Here is an 18,859-nt window from a genome sequence, read left to right on the forward strand (position 1 = left end):
TCGTACCACCGGAGAACACCGGACGGAGGGATGTCGTTGGAGGACTGGATGGTGCCTGCAAACGATTTGTCCCAGGGTTATCCGCTTTTCGATTGACTGGACTGATTTAATTACGGTGCCCGTTAATAAATGATGGGCTAATGAAATAGTTTTTCATTAAATTTGCATCGATCTTAGTTTCAGTGGCATTGAGGAAGAGGGTGAACGATGAGGTAGCGGTAGCGGGTTAGGGCCACCATTGGGGCGGCCGTCATCGGTGGTGGTGTTTTATTTATTTATTTATTCTTCGCCGCTTACCATCGGTTGAGAGCTTTGTGCGAACGTTTGAGGCTGCTGGGCAGTCTCAGTACGATGTACTTTCCGCTGCAATGAACTGTCTGTGTATGTGTGTTGGGAGCGGTTTAGTGCAACCAGAATTATTGTCCGTGTTCGATAACACTATCGGTGTACGGCTTTGGGACATTATGGGAAACCTGGAGCAAACAGTGCGTGATCAATTTTATGCCCTTGGGATAAGAATTCTGGTAATTTCTAGAGGTGAATATGAGAATTTTATATAAAATTCAAAACAAAGTTTTGCTAAATGAACTACCTCATGAACAAGATTCAAATTACGTATAAAAACAATTTACAATCATAACAAAACGAAGAGCTTGCTGTTAATTGCATACCGTTAGGCGCTAAAAGAAATACTCCTCGAGTTATGCAATTTTTGTAAAAAAATCTAAAACTTGATAAACGCTGATTTTATAACCTTCTTTTCAAGAAATTCACAATTCATTAGTAAGATTCTCATGAAACTAATACTTTTTTGTAAAATAACCACTGTGTTGCAAAATAGTGCAAACGAAAACAAACCCACACTGTAGAGTTTTGCAATTGGCCTGCAGCAAGAAGCGAAGCGACACATAAAGATGACTACAATATATGAACCCCCATTACATGAGTCCCAGCAGGGAAGAGAGAAACAGCAAAAGGGGGAGAAAACACGAAGGGTGCGAGGATTAGAATTGCATTTTACAGCACATAACTGGTGCACCCGCTGTTACCATGCTCGGTCGGACGGTGGACGACAGGCGGCCGGGTTTACAGTGTGGTAGGAAAATCGATAGCACAGTCGGAGCCCAATCCTTTCCAGCTCGGGAAGGACACGCTATACGAGCGTCATCGACGCCAACTGCAGCTGTCGACTCGAAATCAGATTAAATTCAGTCACCCAGCCTGAGACATCCAGCCCAGGCACAGTGCAGGAAGCTCGGGCAACGAACGCAGGAGGACAGTAAATAGTACTTTACATTCCAATTTCCGTCGATCAGCATCGGTACGGACGGTGCACAGCGCTCAATGTGCAATGTGCAGCGTGTGGTGTCCTTGGGTGGTTCGGTCCGGTTCATTCACCGAAGCGTTGCACTTCGATGCTTACCGAAGCTAGCCATCGTGATGAGGCGGCCCCATGCTTTAGATCGAGTGTGTTGGATTACAATACGTGCATTCGAAAGTGCATGTTGTGCACCATACTCGCCTCGGATGCATTACCTCACTCACGGTAAGGCAACGCCCCTCCATATAATATCCCAAGCAAGAAGAGCTTTTCCTTTTGTTCGACCCAAAAGTCTACCGTCTTTGGCAGCTTTGGCAAAGGGATGTATGAATGCAACTGCACTTATTGGGCAGGGTGAATCGTAAACCCCTTCCCACTTGCCACCCACCGTCAATCGATGTGTCGTATGTCGATAAATCTACGTACGAAAGCGGAATCACGTAAATCACGCTCGAATGTTGTAAAGTTGGAAATATAAATTTTCGTTCACATTTTACCCAAGTTGTGTCCCACAAGTTGTGAGTTGTGATGGTGTGAGCGAACTGGTCGTTTGTCAAGCTTTTTACGCGCATCCAAATTGCGGCAAATCGCGCGTTGCATTTGTAGTTCATTGAAAGGTTGTTTGTCTCGTGGTGGATCAGGGATGGGTACATAAATTTGATTCGTCGATAGTAGTCACGCAAATCGGAGACATCCAATCTACTAGGTACAGTAAAAGAGGCGAGTCAGATTTTAAAGAAAACCTTGGCTCAAAGTTTACATACACTAAAAAAGCGAAATTATGGAGAGAAAATTTTGGTTTTATGTAGTTAAGTTTTCTGTTGTAGTAACTCAGACTCTATATGCCTAAAAGTATGCAATTTTAATTCAATTTCAATTTTGAATGACTTTTGAGGGATTCGCGGGGTAATTTGGCTAGTAAACTTTTGAGCTAACATTGCATAGATTGCGAATTTACCACACGTCCTTGTAAAACATCTGTTGAATAAAATTGAACATCCATTTCGCAAGCAAATAAAAGTCAATTTTTATTTCAGATGTGTACCGAAGATTGCATAAAAAAATAATTCAACTTTCTCATCTAATGACCCCCGCAATCTCAGACACTCGTGAACCATCCACTCATCGCTACCGCCTGTTGTTTGTTTATCGCATCATTCCCCTCATTCGCTCATTATGCAAACTACAGGACGCCATACATGTGCATCGCACGGTCGTCAACACCGCGGTGACGTCATATGCGGAAGGTTAGCGCAATAAAATCCTCGCCGTAAGTGACGTGTCAAATGCATCGATATCCTTCCCCATGGGAGAAACCTTTCGTAACACGCTTCCATGCATGAGTAGCAAACACTAGCTAGACAGACAGACGGACGGACAGAAACGATCCAAAAACCTCGCTGTGTGTGCCTCGGAAAGATTCGCACCCTTTTCTTCGCCGTCTGCACAGCAGATTCGTCAAGGTTATTCATTAGCAAGCATCCACATCAGTCATGCAAACGTGCCCCCCTACCACTCCCTCGTTCCTCTTCTCGCTTCTAGCCTTGCCGGGTGGTGGCCAATTTCATGGACGTCGTGCTGACGAGGATCATAATAAAATGCAAATGAGCGAAAATGGAAATTTTGATTGCTCTTGTTTTGTCTCAAAGGCTGCAGGAATAGGACTGCCATGAGCAGGCAGGAGGACAAGGATATTTTTATCACACCAAGTCTGGTCTGGGGATGTGCGACGGCGTACCACTAACCCTCGGCTGATAAGCGTAAAGGTAGTGTGTGACAGCGGGATGCAACGTTCCAAAGTCCTCGTAAGCCAGCCACGGTACAGACAGGTGTGTGTCTGCGAGTGAAGCGTGTAGGTTGATTCTACGTGGAAAGAACTGTTCTACGGTGAAGAAATGGTGAAGCAATTCACTGTCTTGGAATGGCACGAGAATGTTTTCACTCTGTCGTAAATTATGCGTTAAAGCTTATTAAGAGAGACAAGCTGGAGACGTAGTGGTTGTTGATGTCACTGTGATAGAATTTTAATAATTGTATAAATTACAGGAGAAAACGTAATTTGAAAAATATATGAACAGGAGGGTATTTTTAAAATTTTCCTGCTCTTTTCTTTTTCTAAGAAATCAAATCAATCATAATTATCATCGTTTTGGTATCTATTATCAAATCGATTATGTAGCTGTTCATTGAAAGAGGGGCAGGGCAAATGCTCTAAAACTTTGGAGAATTAAGACCTTCCTGTAGCTCCTCACTCACTGAGGGGAATGAGACTGTAGAGTATAAAAAGCTACATAGTGAGATAGGTTAAAGCAAATTAGTCGATAGATGATAGAGCTACTTGGTGATGACAAATGCAACTAGTGAGGGGATATCTAACAATTTGAAGTCATGTACCTATCAAGGGTAGGTGGTAACATAATGATAGTTTAGCTTCACAATGAAAAATCACAAGGACGAACCTTTACATCTTTACATCAGCAGAATTACATTCTTGCAAGAAAAGCATGCGTCTAGGGCCCTCAATTTTTTTAGATTTTTGGGAAAAGTTGTTTGATCCCTATAAGACATGATTCGATAAAGAAATCTCAAACCTTATCTCTCTTTAGCTTTCTCTCTCGTGACTCGTTGGTTGAAAAATCACTAATCAAACAGCAGCTTTTTCCTACAAAAATCTCATACAAACAGGCAATATAGTTTTGTTTCGCATGAAAAACATTACAGCAAAAGATTGATTACATCCAACCGCTCTCACAGTCACACACTTCACGAAATGCTGCACCATTTTTCATTCCCAATTTGTGGTACGCATCCCACCAATTGCTGGCAAGTGCAACTGTCCGTGTTTAAAACATATTTCTCTCCAGCTTTCAAGCTATGAGCCCGAAGGAGTCGGGCTGGTCCCATTTGACAGCGTTCATACCGTGAGTGGCAACTTTCATTTAAACTTTTTAACCCCTTCCTCTCCCCAACGTCCCCAAAAAACAGTCAGTCTGACCGATGGGTTTTGGAACCGAATCTCCCACAGACGGTCCTGTCAAAACGGATAATTCTCGAACGAGGATGAAAAGTGAATGCACCAGAAATGGGCCCGTTCGTTCGACGGCCCAATTTGTGGTGCGACAGCGGGTGCATCCGCCAGCCAGGGACAGCGTTTTATAGTTAAGCGTGAGGGAAAAGTTTCCCAACCTGATGGCAACTGCTGATGGTCCTGCAACTGCGCTTGCCTGCACTTACAGTGTTTACCGTCGTGAATGTCTCCCTATCGTCGGTGGACGATCTCCAACGAACCAAGCTGGCTAACTTTATCGTGTCGGGTAGAGATTCTTTTTGGAGGATGGTTCAGTAAAATGTTGCCAGACCGTCGAGTCAGTTCCTGCTTATCCACCACCTCGGAAGCGATGCTGAGTTCGAACTTTGGTGGGATTATGGAGCTAAGAGATACATATTTTTTATTACTTTATGCTAGCCAACTGACAAGTTTGTTCAGTTTTCCGACAGTCCTACACGAAGTAATAGCTTTAGTAGTTATTTAATTATTTTTTATAAATCTCTTCACTTGTGCATTCCTGGATTATATTATTAATATTTTTATATTTATTTATTCCTAATCGATCGATTCTCAATTGAATCTGTTTTGATTAAACTTTGTATTCGTTTGCGAACATTACTGTATCCACACTTCTGCTAACGGTGGAAACACTCGCACATAACGTTTTATCCTGCCCGTTCGATGGTCATCCTCTTGCGTTAGCATCAGCCGGATTTCTCAGACAGAAGTACACATACACATGAGCACCAATCGACCACCACCATCACCCCATCATCAGTAGACGTCATCAATTTCGTACACCCATCGCCAACACCGGACGATGCAGACAGTCTGGGAAAGTTTTTGGCCTTTCCACCACCCATTTTCATTTCCTGTTTCTCATTGCACACGGCAACAGCATGGTGTGCCGGGTTGGTGGCAGGTAGCACAGCCCGGGGCCAGGGACTGGTGCGGATTGGAAAAGCCAGTCTACAGATACTCCTGTACCGGTGTTCGTGTTTTCCGGCTAGCTGATGATACTACATCCAGTCGAAATACAGAGCGCAATTCTCTCTTGGCGAGTGTGGGAGCGTGAGGTGAGTTTTATGTACTGGGTGAATGTGAGCGTGTGAAAGAGATAAAGCGTGAGCTTGTGAGGTGGAGTACGGCACATTGATTTACTCATTTGAATATAGGGATTGGTTTTATACATTTCATTCATTTTTTTTAAATTTCTTGGAAACAAGTTTTACATTACATGCAAGCAACAAAGTTTACCCCCATTTACTGCTAGTGGCTATTATTGTAGTACATTTTCTTAATACGTTTACAGTGAGTAAATAACAACGAGATCAATGCAAGCTAAAACGAATCAGGTTTTTTCTTGTGTTTGTTTTACATTATTTTAATATTTGTTTTGTATTAATACCTAATAGTAATGTTTCCTGTTAGTAGAAAATCATACATATAATTGTCTATATTTTACCATATTGTGCACAGGTGAAAAGTCCAATAGTGGACAAAACAATAATACAACCCGATTCTTTGCGTTCAGAAACAATCGAAAAGGGAATATTAATATAACCAACTTTTAAAATGATGAACTCTTAACTCTTAAAAGTGTCAATACAAGCAATATTCCCATTATAAATATTATAAATGTACCTTTTATTTTGCTCATCTCGTTAGATCTTTATAAACCATGATGAAAATTGACCGTCAACTCTGTGCGAATATTCGACCCATAGTGCATCGTGATGAGAATTTTAGCTCACTTCTCACTCACTTAACAGTACATCGAAGCGAACCGTCCATGCTGTGAGTTGTAAATTGATCACCGGTCGAAAACTATCTGCGTACAACATAATCTCATCTAGTAGCAGTGGAAAATAGTTATTCCATCACAAGTCCCTCAAGTTTACGGGACACAGAAATGTCCATAAAAAATTAGAAACTCTGATTCACTTTCCCTTTTACCTTTTACTCTGTATGATGCGAGAAGCAATTGTCTCCTGTCATGTATACAGCCATCCACAACATTGTGTCTTTCGAGTCGTTTTCAAACGAAATCCACTCCTTGCATTATTTCTCTACTAAGTTTGCAATTTAACTCTTCCTTTTTTTTTTTATTTGTTCGTACGGTGTCTGGACTGTGTCCGTGCGCACAACAGTGCACCAAAGTGTCAGTAAAAGAGATCCTCCCGAGCTTGCCGTGCAGAACCAACCCAATCCTCAAATTTAAAATTCGTTTATATCACCTTCTCTTGGGCCATGGTTCCAGACGGAAAGCGGTGGTACAAAGTGTCTACCAGTGTTGGACACTGGCCGGAAATGGTAAGACACCGTCTGCCGGGTGAACACCAGACACTCCGGGGAAGGGTCGGATGAATGTGAACGAAATAATGAAAATTCTCTCTCTCACACTTGTTCTCACCCTAAGCCCGGTTGATTTGCATCCGTGCCGGTTTGCATTCCTAGTCCCCGAAGTTAATCGTTGCGGTATCGTTGCAATGAGGGCGAAGTGGTGCCCAGCCAGACCTGGCAGAACTGTTGTCTGCAACTGAAAGGCCCTCCACAAGGCTCGCGAGCGTATTACCATTACCGTTCGCGCTTCGGCCGAGGCTTGCAACACTGGCCGAAGCTTCTGCAAAAATGGAAGGCTTTATTATTGCTCCCGTCTGGTTTTTTCCCTACATGCCATCCAGTAGACAGTGGAAATTAGCCCCCGGGACTCGGGCCCAGGACACAGGAAACGTTTTGTCCGTTTTTGTCGCGTTAATTTTACTCCCAGTGTCAATATTTTCCACTCTCTTATTTGCTGATTTTTCTTTTCTTGTTTTAGCATTGTCCCGGTACAATGTTTCGTTACGTTAAATAAACCAACCGGTATGCTGCCACCATTGACTGAAGAGAGATTGGCGAAATGCAAATATTGAAGCGGTGCAGCAAAAACGTTAAATCAAACTTTGGCTCTCGCACAGTCAAAAACCCCCCATTCCAACAGTGTCTGGCTGCGTTTGCGTGCGTTACACATTGCACATATGACGTGGATCAGGTTCGCTTCGTAACGTCCCATTCCTATATTGGTAACCCTTTTTTTATTTCGACCTCGACTCATGTATTTGGATGTTTGCATTGGCTCTGTTGTTTTTTTTTTCCTTTATTTTGACTCTACTCTCATATCACTCACCCGCACATACGCAAAATCTCCCTTTATTTCTAGCAATGGGAACGCATCTAGCTTGAGGCACGTTATGGAAAACGTGGGGTTCGTTTTCTGTTTTCATTTTGCCTTTATTGTGAACTAACGCTGGCCCATAACGTCAATTAAAAACCTGTTGAAGTTTAATCAACCGCTCAAAGCGACGTCCCGCTCAGAGCCCGGGCGGGCCCCAGTTGTACGGTAGCTGAAGGGGTGAGTCGTCGTACGTGAAGTTGATTTAATTTTTGTTTCATAAACACGACTTCATCAGAACGCAATATTTAATGCCGACCGGACAATTTTTGAGATTTTTGATTAAGCCAAATCGATCAATCGAAAATTTGATGCCGTCGTGCATGGATTTATGGGGAATAAATGGAGTGGTTTGGTGTTATTGGTCGAGAGTAATAAATTGCTGCAAAATATGTGTTGGAAATTTGAGCTGATAGTTCAAGAAGGAATGTTGCAAAAATCATAAAATAAAGGAGCATAAATAATTAAATAAAGAACATTTCGAGGGATGAAATATGCCACTTTTGTAGGTGGAAGAAATGTATTACGCTTTGCATGCATTTAGGCGCCTATTTTCGGTATCGCGGCACAATAAAGCAAGCATTAAAGAATCATTTTACATGATGTTTTAAAACCGTAAATATACTGTCACAAACATAGCACATAACGAAACCTTTAATGCCATCTTTCCAAAGCAAAAAAAAACTTTATAAAAATTCCGACACTTCTTCGCTACACATCGTTAAAGTAAACGACTTCCGCTAACAGCACGTTACACCGGTATGCTGATAATCGTATCGCTGCACATAACTTTTCGAGCTACCACTCAGTTCCAGCAACAACTGCTTGGAGTAGCATAACGCTTGTTAATTGAATAATACTACCACACCGGCCAGCTTATCACATCGCGCCGGTGTCTAATTATTTCAACAACGCGGGAGGGAGCCTCACTGGGCGACCCCATGCTAGTTTTTCAACAAACCGAAAGTATACCACCCTTTATGCATTAATGTTAGCAAGTTTAATTTAAATAGTCTTTCATTGCACTCGTTGGAGAAAAGTCACACTAACCGTTCTTCGATATAAAATGATCTACTTGAAGGTGTGTTTCACATCGCTCGTACTTTCCGGGTTGTTTCTGTGCCAAAGTTCCGTTGATGGTAGACCGAGCGAAGTAGAACGAGCATCGGTGGATGCCAGTGATTTGGATGCACGTGCTGGATTCGATATTAGACCTACGCTTCCAACGACATCTACCACTGCAAATCCAACATCTGCAGAGCCTCAACCACTCGGTGGCCTACTAGGTGGAGGTGGTCTACCAGAACTTGGATCTGGAGCGCAACAATCGGGCGGATCATCAGCACCTCAGGCCTCTTTAATTATTGGTGCATTTCAAGCCATCATTACACCGTTCAATCCTGGCATGCTCGGTACTGTTATAGGCGGACTAGGCGGCGGTGGCGGGAACGGTGGCGCTCCCAGTCTACCATCCTTTCCGATTGGATCAAAGCCACAACAATAAATTCAGCACATTAACAGAATAGAAATTTTATATTTTACTAATGATTTTATTCCTAAACTCATTTGCGAAATTACCCTTTTAAGTTTGCAACAACAAAAAACATGTTTGACCTCGAATTCACATGACGCTGATAATTGCAAAGCAATGTTTTTTTATTGCAATCCAGTTGTTTACCGCAAACAACATTTGCTTGTTTACCATCAGGAAATCAACCCAATCATCAACGCGCGATGCAGCTATTTTTGGCCTGTTTTCGGCCGACTATCGGTGGCTTATTGACTTATCTATTCGGCCAGATAGTCAATCGTGTGCATGCGGGGGCTTGGCTGAGTCCAAAGTAGCATTATAGGAGCGTGATTAACCCGTGACAAGGAAGAGGGAGTTTTGTTTGGGGGTTTTTTTTTCGTTCATTTGTTTTCGTTGAAGCATAAGCGGTCGAGCTTGAAGCAGCAACAATTTAACGCTTACTGTAGATGAGCATTTAAGATCTATATTGCATACTGTTAGGCGGTGTGAAGCCTTATGGGTATAATGTATATTATAAGCCAGAAATGAATTAAGCTTTTGTTTTATTGTACTTTAATAAGGTATATTGTATAAGCCAGAATTGCATTCAGCGTATGTTTTATTGAATTTTATTGTGCATTTTGCAAACATTTATTACATTTATTACGAAGTTCTGGTAAAAAATCAGGCGAACGAAAATAAAATCGTCTAATAAGAATTTCTTTTAGTCTAGAACAAAACAACAAATAAAAAATGGGTACAAAAATGATAAAACAAGATACCATTACACATGTAAGAATAAAATAAAGATAGGAAAAGAAAGAATTAAACATGCAAAAATAAAATTAAAAAAAAATAAGCATAGAAAACAAAGAACAAAAACCGACAAAACAAACACAAAGCCCCATCCGAATCCGAATAATCATTCAGAAGGAAAAGCGGTTCCGTACCAGTACCATTATTTGAAACACGTTTGTGTATTTCTTTATTTCAATCACTCCACATATTTGCAGTATAACAAGTAAGTGTTATTTGTTTGTTGCTTTAGTTAAATGAAATTGAGTTTCAATACACACCACAGAGTTTTGTTGTTGTTTCTAGTTTGTTTTTTTTTTCTATAAATTGTACTTCCGTTTTGCTTCGCTTTTGCCACTTTCCATTTGTTTCTACTTCATTCAACATTTTTTCTTTTTCCCTGTTTCTCTATTGTCACATTTCCTGACACCAGTTTGCTGTAGTTTTTCATTTCCCTTTTTACAACTCTTTTCCTCATACATTCGACATTCTGATTTACCTTTCCTTTCTCCCACCCTTTAACATCGCTCTAGCCACTTTACTCTTCGCTTTCTGAACCCTATTATTCGATCCGATCGTTTTCACGTCTCAAAATTTTCAATTCCTATCTCACTTCATCGATCACAAAACCTGCCTGTCTGTCTGCTTCTCGCAAAGGCCTGTGTACGCGTGTTTGTTTAGGGCGGGAGACTTGCTGTGCTTAAGGTTTAAAACACGCTTGCAGCATAATAGTACGTTCGATCGTATCGTTAAGCTAAAGATAAACACATATATGTTAGCTTGCTAGCGCGCCGTAGCGCATTGTAATAAAGATATTTGCTCTTCGCTAATGCGCGTGTGTAAAATATTAAAGTAATATACATGTATGTAAAAAAAAAACACATTATTTCACTTACAGACTACAAAATCCATCAGTTGCGTTGCAGAACACAGTTTAAAATGTTTTGTTTCATCGGAAACAAGGAGGAAGGAAAATGGTGAGGAAGAGGAACGGTGAGGGAAAGGGAAACGGGAGGGAAGGGTTTTAGCTGGTTTGCTAGTTTGGTTTCGGTTTCGGTTGGGTAGTTTCGAATTCAAAAAAAACAAGGACAAACTTCATCTTTGCATACTTTCATCGGTGATGTATACTGAGATCGAGGGGACCGTCCACATCCATCCTGGCCGGTCGAAGCACCTTTGACCGTTCGGCCGGACGTACGACCGTCCTGCACAATTCGTCATCCTCGAGCGGGTGGACCCTGGTGGGCACACCGTTACCGTCCCACGGTTCCGGATGTGGTTCCATCATTGTGCCCTCGGTTCGCGGCTCAACCACATCCAGCACACGTCGATCGTTCCGTTGATCAGCGTGCCAAAAATGTTCACCGAGTGGGCTTTTCATCGCTTCCAAGCATCCTGGATGTTCGCAACCATCTAATCGATGGTACGAATAGCAATCCGGATAGAGCCGTGACTCCTCATCACAACGTACCACATCGATCAGTGTACCATTGTCCTCCGAATCGTAGTCCGGGTACGAACCGGTCGCATCCGAACGCGTACTATCCTGCGAGAAGCTCTCATAATCCATACAGCACACATCCGACAACAGGGGCGATAGGCTTTGGTTCGTGTGCTTAAACGTTTTCACGTGCTTGCGTAACGAGGACGGATCGGTGTAACGCTTGTTACACCCCGGCACCTTGCAAACGTACGGCTTGTCGTTCGAATGTGTTCTCGTGTGCTTAAACCGGTCCGACGAGTTCGAGTACGCTTTATTGCAGCCCTGGAGTGGAGTGTAGAAAAAAAAAAATGGCCACAATTAGCAAACGATTATTTTCCACCAATTCACCCGTTCAAACTCACCTCCACCGGACATACGTAAGGCTTTTCGCCCGAGTGCGAGCGCAGATGAATCTTCAGATTTTCTGCACGTGAAAAACATTTGCCGCACTTGCCGCACTGGTGCGGTTTCTCCTTGGTGTGTGTGCGCACGTGCACCAGCATCTTGTAGCGCGCGTTAAAGCCCCGGTCCTGGCGCAGGCAGCGCTCCCAGCGGCAGTAGTACAAACCATCCAGCCCGATGACGGCGTGCTTCTGTGTAACGTGACTTGCCAAATCCTCCAGCTTGAAGAACACACTGCGGTTGGGGGGGAAAGGGAAAGCGGAGAAGAATTCATGAACGTCAATTTATTACAGTTAAGGCCATTTTCCCTGCAACGGGGACATATCGAGGGGAATCGAGGGGAGGAAAACGTCACGTAGCGGTGATGGTGATGTCCGATAAGATATCGACACACATCGGCATATCGGTGGGGCCATAGCGACCACACCGGAACGATCCCACAGCGCGGCCCACATTTCTATGATGCGATCATTATCTTACCCTATTGGCCGTGGTTTCACCTTCGGCCGTGAGGGCTTGGTGTTTTTTCTTATTTTTTCGGTGTTAATCTACCAAACCCAAGACAGTGTTGCGAGAATGTGTGTGTGTGTGTGTGAGAGAGAGAGAGAGAGAGAGAGAGAGAGAGAGAGAGAGAGAGAGAGAGAGGCAGAGACTACTAGATCATCTGCAACCGGAAATAGACTTAGCAATGTTTCCGTTCTCGCTCTCTAGCCTCTCTCTCTCTCACTCTCCCGCTTCTCACGTGGGCATCCCCCAAAAAAGTGTGAGCAAACAGCAGTGTGGCACCATCGAAAACGCCGGCCGAAGCATGGTGGAAATTATTTCAATGTTGCGAAACCATTTCTTATCAACCACCGGTGGCCCTGTCTTCACACAATGCTCCATAAGCTTGGGGCCCTGGGGGCAATAACAAAATCGCTCAAAATAGGCACCACCACCGCCGCCAACCAGTGGTACGTAACCGAATTAGAGAAGCTGTAAAGTTGTACGGGGCTTGCTCGGGACGTGAAATCGGGGAAAAAAGTAATCGTTGAGTATTAACGCATTTATCAGTGGCTGTGCGGCCTCCGATGAGCTCCGGGTGAGAGCTTCTTTGCGGGCGTGCAATCACCGAACAGGCAGCAAACATCCCATCACACATCTGTGGTTAGTTGATAAGCCCTTTTTTCGGGGATTTGGCGCACGCTTTGAATGTGCTACAAATTTGAACGCTTTTTTTTTTTGGAGACTCTTTTTAAAATGTACGAAAAATTAAACCAACTTGCAAAGAAAAGGTATTGTGTTACCACAGGTAGAGTTCTCTACCGTCCACAGAACACGTTCGTAATACAGGTGAGCTAAAGTTTTCACTCCCGCTCGGAACACAACATCTGCACACGGTACACCAGAAAACGTGAACCGATGAACCGTCACGGACAGTACGGTCTGGTCGGTCCGCAAGAGACGCCGGGAAGGTCTTCTGTTTGCTTTGCATGGTGGAAAAAGCAAGGGATGCTACCGGCCGGACTCGTCGTCACTCGTCTTGAAACTTATATCTCCAGACAATATCATATGATCCGCGATGAGGGAAAAAGATAACAATCCGGCTAGTGTGGTTCTGATCTTTTTTCTTTTTTGTATCGTGTTTTACCGCAATAAAGTATTGTGTTGAAAATACAGGGTGATGTTTGTTGAAAGCTCTCATGGAACTGATTTTATTTGAAGAATAAAGTATTGCATTACGTTTAAAATACAAAATGAGATCGAAAAACAAATCTCATTTTTTAGTGAAAACTTTTTCAAGGAGTCTCAAAGGCCAGACTTGGCCACTAAAAAAAATAAAAAAGTAGTTTTACTTATTTTGGAAGCAGCTTTAATAAATAGTACTCAAACGAAAATGATCGTGTAATTAAGAAATAGTTCCAACAATTAATAATTATTTCCTTTCACTATACAACCTCAAAAGAGCCATGCGATATAAAGGCATTTTAGAAAAATACTAAAAGCGCTATAAACTTTGAGAATATCCACCTGATAGTTATAAATCACCTTGTGCAATTTAAACCCATCCATTTATAGCAAAAGAGTTTCACACCTTTGAATAAATCGCTTCATTCTCATCTTAAAATCTCATCTACTAAAAGTCGAAAAAGCGCCATCTATTTGTCAGTATCGTAACTTTGCCAAGATCACACTGAATGCATGGTAGTCGTACATTTATTTTTTGGAAATAAAATTAACTTCTCTCCTTACCAGTAACAGTTTTCCCAGCGACAGATAAACTCCTCGACCGTGTCCGGCTCGGACGGGGAGCTCGCATCAGTTTCTCCCTGTATCGGTACGACCTGCTGATTCTGCACCTTCATGATGACAGAGTTGCGCTGTGCCGCGTTGCTACTAGCCGAACCGAGCGGTAAATCCCCGACCGTGGAAAGTCCATATCGACCCGGGCTCGGTGTACGATCACGTAGCGGTGGTGTATGTGGCGGTGAAAGTGGTCCCGCCGTCAACTGTTCCTTCCCCGGTACGGAGGTAGCGGATGGTCCGGTAACACCGCCACTGTTGGCACTGCTGGCCGGCGACCCGTTCATAAAGAAGTACAACGGAGACGATGAAGATGGTGACGATGCGGCGGACGATGCCGGTGACCGGAGACGGATCGATTCGGTGGGTACCGGGACACCGGCACCGGCGGCGGCGGCGGCCACAACCGCTGCCGCAGCCATCGAGTTCGGAGGCGATTGCATCGGTAGTATAAAGTCGTACGGATGGTGGTACGGTGGCGTGATCGGGTGATGGTAACCGCCTAGTCGCTCATTCTGTACCGGTGGCGACGATTGGAAGTAGTAGAAGGGCTGCAGACCCATCCTGTACGGAATGGTTTCTTTGTTGATCAGCATTGCTGGGTTGGGGAATCGTTTTCTCGCTTTGCTTTTTCTTCTTCTGTGCTCCCTTTTATTTCATTTATGTCATTTATGTCGGGTTTAGTTCTTTGGTTAAGTGAGCAATCGCAGCAATCGCGTTGTCACTTTAAAGCTTATCTTTACGTGTTAATGACTACCCATTCCACTGTTTCAAGTTAGAGCTTATTTGCATACACTCACACAGACACACATACACACTTGTTAAGAGCACTTGCCTTCATAAGGATCACACGGGCACGAAAACACACATGCACAAGAATAATCTAGCCGTTTTTTTTTTTATTTGCTCTAAGATCACACACTACTAAGATGGCATCTTTTGCTCAAAATCTTTTCTCTCTCTCTCCCTCTCTCTCTCCCTTTTTTCTTCACGTAAACGCACGCTTTCGTTTTTGTTTCGTGTGCCTTTCCTAACTGCTAAAAAAGCTCACACAAAATGGACGGATGAGCTCGGGTAAATGAGGTGAAAGCCGTCTAAGAAAGCAGTGATGGCGCAATCCACACTCCACTGTACCGCGGATCACCTATTATCAAGCTGACACTCTACCACGCGCGACCTTTTCTTCTGCGAACCAGCGCGCGGCCGTGGTCCGAGCGGTGCGAGTTCGTGATGCTGACTAAAGGCCCCCCACCTAACCGGAACACATTTTAACGCTACTAAAACGAATGCAACCGGGCTACAAACACCAACACAGCGTCGGTACTTCGGTCAGCGACTTACAGCAGAGGTATCGCGGTCTTATCAGGTCCCGGTGGTCGGGTGGATTGGCCCACGGGTAGCGTAGAGTTTTTGGACAAAAAAGAGGGGCGAAAAGGGAGGAACTCTTCCCTATCTGTCGGTATGCGGCGTGTGTATGGGTGTACATGTTCGAAGGCCGTTTCACGCGTCTCGTAACAGGAAAGAGCGTCATCCGCGGGAACGTTGAAGTAGGTCTGGAACACGACGAACTGCTCTTTCGTGGAATTATCACAGTTGGTGGGGTTGGAAGGGGGAGGCAAGGGGAGACGGAGGAATGGAAAAAAAGGAACGAAAGATCCATACCCTAGCGGTGTTGGGTGTCCCGGTAGGTGGTAGCCGTTCTTGAGACGCGTCGACAAATCCGGACGCGCCGATAATGCCGCGTGATGACATCTTCGAGGGCATCGGTTCGCTATCGCTATCCGGGGCTGAATGTTAGCAGGTGGTAAGTTGGGTGGTACTTTAGGGAGAAAATGTTACGATGGTGATGTTAAATCCCGTCAGTTGATCGGGCCAGAAGATAAGGCTAAAGCAAATAGTGAATGGAGGTTGAACTACGATGGAGGCGCATGGTGTTTCAGCTGTTAAGAATTTCAGTAAGAGATTATTTATGGCTAGATGAGAGTTTTACAAATTAAAGTCATAGCAATTGAAGGTCCTGTAAAGTATTATTAAGGCGATCGTTGCCTACAGAAAACGAATTACGATCGAACTGCCTTTCGGAACAATGAAGTCAAAAAAAAAATTACTGCTCAAAAAGCTAAAAAAATATTCGAAAGCAAAGCTCAAATTCCCCAAACTAGTAGCCCTTACGTGGCACGTGTGTAAATTGTCCACCCGCATTCGATGCACTCTGCCTAACAGCCATCAGTCATCAAATCAAAGCATAAAATCTCATCAGTACACGATCGATACAGGGCAGGTGTATCGGTATCGCATCGTCTAGACATTCTGTGTTGTTGTTTTCACATCTGTTTTCCACCCCATATTACGTACTGCTTGTGCATATTACCACACAAGTGGCAGAACCACTCGAAGAACGAAGACTGCGATAATGGCGCATCTCACTGTGGGTGAATTCTTCTCCCATAATCCACTGCACCAGCTCAATGGGAGGGATTCCCATCGATGGAGTCTCTCGATAGGCGGTTCGAACCGGTTCACCATCTCGATCGACCAGACCAAGCTCCCTGCAGTGGAGAACCCGCTTCAAACCGGTTCTCCTAAGCGAACGGTTCAGAATAGCACATCGATCCTTGTTCGTCAAAGGCACCGGTTCGTCACATGCGCTACAACGCCATTAATCTCAGGCTCAGGGTCGCCAGTCTCGGTAAGTATTCGATAGAACCTCACCAGAATGGAGTCTCCGGTTCGAGGCACACTCTTGCACTGCATGCATGAATGTACTACGCATCTCATTTCGGGGAACGATCAATCTCCCCGAACCCGGACATTGAGCAGGAGGATGGTCCACTTTCTGATCGGGAGCGTTTGCTCCCGTATCCCGTCTAACCTCACAATTTTGTTTTGTCCGCAATAAATTCTTAGCATTACAAATATTGACTTTCATCGGGCATCGGGGCAGTTGATAACGTGTACCTCCCCAGACGTGTACGGTAGTGCACTTGATAAGATCGGAACATGCAGCCCCACGGTAAGGCATCTTCCGGCGAGACGTGCCGTACTGGCACTGTCCATGTGACGTAGTACGTGCATGTTTTGAAGGTACGAATCGGTCAACTCGGCTCGGTGGATACTTGGGTGATTGGTGAGGCAAAAGGTGTTGTCTCTGTAGGTAAGCGCTCCCCGTCAAGCTTAAGTGTTGCGTCTTAACGCCTAAGAGACCTCCTGCCCAAGGAAGGCTTTCACTGCAACCACATCCAATCAGCTCTGTCATCGGCCCCAATCGGGAATTTGTGCTGTGTGTGTGTCGTTTTGTGTCATCTCACCCCCTTAAAGCTGGTTCGGGGCGCTTATCGCGTCCGGAGCACAGTACTGCTGATAAAGCCCTCACAGACCCGTACCGGATTGTTGGAGCGCTCGGCCGAGGATGTAACCGGTTTGCACCAGTTCCGCTGCACGATTAGCATGCTTTCCTTGTCCTTTCTGTTGTCGATCGCGCACCCTCGCCCATCCTTATCGCGCGCAATATTCCGTCAATTACGGAAACAAACCATCCCAAAACCCTCAGGGGGTTGGCGTGCCGTGATTCCTTCCCCTTTGGTAGAGGTGTAGTGTTTCGAGCAGTGTTGCTTTCCGATCACGCTGCCACTGAAGCATTCTGGCTGTTCGGCCAAGGTTGCGAGTGGACTTTGGAAGGGATTTTTGGGAAAACTTCGGTACCAGCAATGTGTAACGTGCATTACATCACCTTCCATCCGCTCGGATCATGCGAAATGGTGGCGCACACGATTACTTGTTTACGATAACCTAACCTTCAGTACCTTCTAGTCTTCTGGTAGAAAATCATCAATAAATGCGATTCAAGCTTCGGTTCGCTCGTGCTCGAGTGGACCCTTTTGTAGTTGGACGTAATACACCCATCAAAAAGGCTGTCACTCATTGACGCGAACGCGAATCCCACACCACTCGGTGTGGGGGCAAAATTAACCCCTCGGGGTTATCAAAAATCCGCCCCAAACCGGATTCACTCACTGCGCCTCGCGTCCCCTTATCAGCTTACACGCTGTCGCTCGTCCAAGGGCCGTAAGCAGTTTGTCCTACTTAGAGCGAAATGCACCACTTCGAAGTGCACCCCGCGGATAGAGATCCACCAGAGCTCGGTGCGCACTTTGCCCCTCGCTAAGCCCTAATCGACCCGTGGCTGAACGGTCAGCTCGTCGATCGATGATTAATTATCGCTGCGCCCCCCCTCTCCCTTTGTCTTCTTTGGGTTTCTCTACCGCGTTTTAACTTCATCCAGAAGCCCAAAAATAGCTCCTAAGCCGTAACACAATCACTTGCTGTGCACGAATCCGGTTCGTGTCGGTTGACGCTGCTAGAACGAAGGGCGACTGATATGGCCGGCCACTAGGCCCTCCGGGAGGATAATTTATGAACCAATGTCGTCTCCCTTCACATCAGGACCCTCTACCAGGTTGTGAAGCAATTCCTTTTTTGTTTTGTTTTTCGATCGTGTAAAGAGGTGCTTGTGCGGGGCACCTTGGACCTGCGTCGATCAAGAAGCAAGGAACAGCTGTAGCCGCGTCTTATCAGACCTCATCTGGTGAAACTGGCGCGTGATGTTTCATCAGCCCTAGTGTATGGGATTTATCGATCCCACGGTCATTGAACCGAGGTGGATGGGGTGGGAGTAGGATAGGGGTATTAGCTGTTTTTGCTTGTTTAATCAATCGTGAAATGCGAGACCATCGTCAGGTGCTTCGATTACCTTACGATGAGAACCACAAACTGCAGCAACTTGTTGCAGTTGAGGTACATTC

General features: G+C 44.6%; 3 protein-coding genes across 3 annotated transcripts in view; 2 read left to right on the plus strand and 1 right to left on the minus strand.

Moving 5' to 3' along the window:
• LOC126561965 (juvenile hormone esterase-like) overlaps nt 1–18,859 on the plus strand; it is a 188,213-nt gene that overhangs the window by 136,653 nt on the left and 32,701 nt on the right. The window lies entirely within an intron of this gene.
• LOC126561093 (uncharacterized) lies at nt 8,651–9,088 on the plus strand. Its single transcript, XM_050217038.1, has one exon. It carries the CDS (start codon nt 8,651–8,653, stop codon nt 9,086–9,088), a length of 438 nt encoding a protein of 145 aa, XP_050072995.1.
• Nucleotides 10,999–14,658, minus strand: LOC126562029 (zinc finger protein GLI1). The gene is made up of 3 exons (XM_050218440.1): nt 14,007–14,658; nt 11,735–12,008; nt 10,999–11,654 (listed from the first exon to the last, which is right to left on the minus strand). The coding sequence occupies exons 1-3, from the start codon at nt 14,651–14,653 to the stop codon at nt 11,001–11,003; spliced, it is 1,575 nt and encodes a 524-aa protein (XP_050074397.1). The 5' UTR covers nt 14,654–14,658; the 3' UTR covers nt 10,999–11,000.

This window comes from Anopheles maculipalpis, chromosome 3RL (assembly GCF_943734695.1).
Source record: "Anopheles maculipalpis chromosome 3RL, idAnoMacuDA_375_x, whole genome shotgun sequence".
NCBI classification, from domain to species: Eukaryota; Metazoa; Arthropoda; class Insecta; order Diptera; family Culicidae; genus Anopheles; species Anopheles maculipalpis.